At 50.7% G+C, this 4,775-nt stretch overlaps 1 protein-coding gene across 1 annotated transcript; it reads right to left on the minus strand.

The window, feature by feature from the left end:
- Positions 1-1,409: 1,409 nt before the first annotated feature.
- ATF4 (activating transcription factor 4) lies at positions 1,410-4,488 on the minus strand. The gene is made up of 3 exons (XM_053943803.1): positions 4,001-4,488; positions 2,863-3,177; positions 1,410-2,347 (listed from the first exon to the last, which is right to left on the minus strand). The coding sequence occupies exons 2-3, from the start codon at positions 3,077-3,079 to the stop codon at positions 1,500-1,502; spliced, it is 1,065 nt and encodes a 354-aa protein (XP_053799778.1). The 5' UTR covers positions 3,080-3,177; positions 4,001-4,488; the 3' UTR covers positions 1,410-1,499.
- Positions 4,489-4,775: the final 287 nt, after the last annotated feature.

Here is a 4,775-nt window from a genome sequence, read left to right on the forward strand (position 1 = left end):
CCAGTGCCCTTACCCAGGAGGTTTGAGACTACTCAAATTGTCTTATGATACCAAGGGGAAAGTCTTAGCTATCCACTGCCTCCACAGCGTGGCATGAGCCCTAACTCCTGATGGGGAGCCTTCTTGTAATTTAAATGGCACAGCTGTAAGCACAGACAGGTGCCACTGAGGGCCTGGCCCACTCAGCCCTCCATGGCAGCAACCAGCTCCTGCTGCCAGCAGCACCATCCATCGGCTGGAGTAGCCTTTGCATACCAGGGCCCCCAGCACACATCTGTTATCCCACCTCACCTAATGGCTTGGGCAAAGAGCTCAAATGTCAGAGACCTCCAACCCCAGCAGGCTGCAACTAGAAAAACCATTCTCCAAGGTTTCCCTATGGACCTTTTCCCTCCCCACTCCAGCACTGACTGGAGCCCTGATGTCACTGCACTACACATTATGTGCCAGCCAGGCTCAGATGTCCAGCACCTGAGGCCCAGCAGCTCAGGAAGCCACACTAGTGGCATGTCCACGTGCCAAAGGGATTAAGCAGTGTTAAATGGGAGTATCAGCAGTCAAAATAAAAAATTGAGCACACATGTAGTTAAAAATGACACATCCCAAATCCTTAACACCCAATACTCCCACACAAACACAGGCGGCTCCAGCACACCAATACCTTCCCTGCAAGCTGAGGCAGGACTAGAGCTGAACTAGTTTTATGGACCTACTCAGCTATAGCCTTGGTTAAGTAAAGGTAAATTTATCTTTAGTTTGAAATTTGTCTCATCAGTGGCTGGCTGAAGCAGCACTTTCACACTGGTACAGGAATGTGACCCATCAGTAAGAACAGTTCAGTAACCCCATCCACCTGGCCCAGTTCACACCAGTTTGACAGGGCCAGGAGACAGCTCCTGCTCATGGTTTGGGCAACTGGGAGACCCACAGGCACGTGGGAACACTGGCACTTGCTCTGGACTTGTCTCCTAGCAAGCTTTCTTAAACCAGTGTTCACAACTTTATTTTGTCCCTGGACCCTTTCCCTCCCTTCAGAGAAATATCCAAGTCTGAAAATAAGCACCTCCCACCACGTGGTACTACTGACCTTTTGTCTTCCATGGGCTCTCCAACCTCACTTGTTTCAATGGTCTTACAAATTTGCTGAAACCCCTGAGGCAACTCAGTGCGATGATGCCCTTACTTCAGACCACATGTAAATTATGGAGGGCACAGGTCAAATGAAACACTTTACACACACTCCAGGTTCCAAGCACTCTGCACTTGCACTGTACCCAGCACCCAGAACAAGCAGCACAAGTGACACACTGCATTCACTAGACACACAACAGCTTGTTGTGCTTGTATTTACACCTAGGTGTGGTTCAAGTCATGCTGGTTTTACAGGTACCACTCATCACACACCATCATTGCACATTTACTACAAAATCATTTATTAGACAGCAATACACAGCTTTAGCAGGAAGCTTATATACATGTACACAACACTGCTGACTACCCTACTCGGGGACTCTAGCTCTTTTGCCCTTGGCCTTGCGGACCTCTTCTATCAGATCTTTTAAGTACTGAATTTCCTTACTAAGGGAATCTGCTTTCTCCTTCAGGGCCTGGTTCTTCTGCTCCAACTCTCTGCACTCCCCAGACAGCGCTTCCTGTTCCGCCCTCTTTTTCTGCCGGTAACGTGTGGCAGCAGTCTTATTCTGCTCCATCTTTTTTAGTTTTTTATCTATTTTCTTTTCTCCTTTCATCTTTGCTGACACTACCTTCTCTTCAGGATGATCATATGGTTTGGACCTCACAGAGCCACAAGGGGCATCTGCAGGGAACTGGTTGCCATTGGGGGATCCAACTGAATTGGTGGGGCTGTGCTGGGGGGTTCCCAGGTAGGAGTCTGGGCTCATGCATATTCCACTATCATCAGAGTGGTTCTCGTCCTCTTTCTCAGACTTGGTGATCACCACCACAACAGTGGGGTACTCCCGTTTTCTTTCTCCTTCCAGAACATCCACTTCACTACCTAGTTCTAAACTAAATGAGTGGTCTGGAGTGGAAGTCAGAGACCCTGGGGAGAGGGGAAAAGACCAAAGGGAAGTCAATGGGGCCATTGGATCTGCTCCAGTGGGGGATTCGGGGAGATGGGTGATTACATTATTCATCAGTGGAAGTTCTTTGTTGTGAAATTCCTGGATGGTAGCATTAAATAGATCACACGTGTCTTCCAACGTGGCCATCAGCTCGTCTGGTGAGACGGTGGCTTCCAGATGTTCCATACCTAACAGGGCATCAAAATCAAATTCCTTCAGATCCATCTTCTCCACCATCCACTCCATGCCAGAGAAGGCATCCTCTGCACAATACAGGAAGTAAATTACCACTTCAGTAAACCATCACACAGTGCAACTCAAGCTTACGAAAACGATCTATCAGTTTATCATCTTGCATCTTTCCTCCCTCATGTATGATAGCACAAAGAGTAAACCATCAGGAAAACACTCTTTCATTAAGCTCCTAAAAACTGCAGGGTACAACATAACCAGCTCTTGTGACATTCCAACCCTCTTAGTTAAATACCAAAAGAATTCAGGGACATGTGCAACATGCAACCATGCTTTCTTATTGTTATCTCTGCCAAGAAACAGTACCATTGAGAGCTGGTACGTTATTTCAAGGCCAACACAAGAGGCACTTTACCATAACCAGCAACTGTGTGTAGAGTAAGCAGTGTAGCATACACTCTTTCCAAGCCCAGGTAACACATGCAAGATTGCCTTCAGATTTAAGAAAACCTAGCAATTTATTTTCAAACTGAGTGTTGTGGTACTATGCAATTGATACTCTTTATGAAAATAAGCAATGCCTTACCCTGACTGCTATCTATGGTGTTGCCTAAACTGTCCACAGCAAGCCAATTGGAGGAGACTGCCTTAGCCTTGTCGCTGGAGAACCCATGCGAACCGAGGGGCTCGGCCACCTCCAGGTAGTCATCTAGGAGTCCCAGACTTTCCTCAGCCACCGAACACGGCTGGCTGAAGGGGGATATTGAATCCCCCAACAGCATCTCGTTGTTCAAGAAGCTCATTTTCGTCAGCTTTTAATGCTTTGACGTCGAAGGATGTAGACAAGTAGAAGGCTTTTTCGTCGACTACAGCAATGCTGCTGTGCGGTGCCGTGAAAAACCTGCGAACAGAACTTGTACCCATCAGTATTTGGTTTGACCAACATAGTAACCTTTTCTACCAGGGGCAGCTCAGAAAGTACGGCGGAACTTCACAGATTATCTCACTTCTTTATTTCTGCGCTGCTGCACGTCCCCCGCCTCCCTCAGGGGCCGGCCCCGCCCTCCCGCCGCCATTTCGCGGTCCCACCGCCATTTTGTGTCCTGCCACGTTTCCACCGCGGCTCAGGCACCGCACAGGGCTGTGCGCCCGACGGCCAGGGCAGACTCAACGCTGCACTAGTACAGTATTTAACATTACTACTGGTGTCAGATGAGTAACAACCCCCGTTCATCTATCTGCGATTATAGCACGTGCTCCTTAACCCTACAACCTCTAATGCCCCATTTCTCCCCACATACAGCAGCACTTTCCCTCGCGAGAGTAAAGAAACCCTCCCTGGGAAGTCCCTGTACTCCCATAAAAAGCCCAAAAAATAAATACTACGTAATAAAATGCCAGATTTTTTTTCGAAAGCAAGGTTTCTCGAACGATAGGAAACGTAGACACCCGTCGTAAATTCTTTCGAAATAGCATTTCCTGCTATTTCTGACACTGGCCGCACACGGGGATACTGAGCTCTACAAGGATCTCCCCACCTCGCACCCGTTTAGAAATAACTAGATAATCATTGTATTAATTTAGTATACCTAGGTCTTTCTACCCGCTCCCATCTATCACCACACGCGCAATAAAGCCACCCTAAAAGCCCACTTCAAAAGGGTAAGAGGGCGCCTATCAACACACAAAAGACGGAGCAGCCGTCCCTCACACACGATACTCACGCCATGGTTGCAGATGCCGGGGATGTGCTGAGGCCGCCGCCGCTGCTGCTGCGCCTGCTGCACTGGCCGATGCCGCCGCTGGCCCTGCCGCCTTAAAGAGCCATGGCGGCCAGGGGAGGGGGGGCTGCTCGTATCCGCGCCGCGCGGGAGGTGCTGCGCACGCTGATCCAGTCACGCACACAACCTCTGCTCACGGCGACAGGAAACAATGAGGTGGCACCGGCCCCGCTTCGCTCTTATATATGAGACGCCTTGCCAGACGAGATGAGGCGATTAGGTATCCTTCCGCCAAGCGTCACCTGCCTGTCACCAGCAGCTAGGGGTTTGTGGCCTGTCTTTCTGGGCTTCTCTCCTGCCGTTCTGCTACAAGTTAAACACAGGAGCCGCCGACAAGACGCCACAGCTCCACGACGGGACAATCAAGAAGGGACTATATGATGTATACATGCGCGCATGGCAGCCCCCCTCGGGCGCGGCTGTGCCACGTGACCGGAGCGACTGACGCGCCCCCCCCCCGCCGGGAGCTTTGGGGGGGAATTTTACCCGCCAACAAAGACGCGGAGCTCGCGCGGAAGACGTCACGCAGCTCACCACGTGGGAAGGCCAGCGCTCATTGGCTAGGGGCGAGTCGTTTACGTGCTCCGTGAGCTGTCATTGGCCAGGGCTCGGAGGAGACCAATGCGGAGGGGAAGGGGGGGAGAAGGAACAGCGGGACGGGGAGGGGAAATGGCGGCCGGACGGGGTTGGGAAATAAGGATGCTGCTGGGAGCGGGTC

The sequence above is a fragment of the Vidua chalybeata genome, chromosome 5 (assembly GCF_026979565.1).
Source record: "Vidua chalybeata isolate OUT-0048 chromosome 5, bVidCha1 merged haplotype, whole genome shotgun sequence".
Taxonomy (NCBI): Eukaryota; Metazoa; Chordata; class Aves; order Passeriformes; family Viduidae; genus Vidua; species Vidua chalybeata.

Bases quoted from the DNA above. Each gene is read 5' to 3' on its own strand.
- ATF4 (XM_053943803.1), bottom strand. From the start codon at position 3,079: ATGAGCTTCTTGAACAACGAGATGCTGTTGGGGGATTCAATATCCCCC. The intron at 2,348-2,862 runs GTAAGGCATTGC...TGTATTGTGCAG, and splicing joins CACCATAGATAGCAGTCAGG to AGGATGCCTTCTCTGGCATG.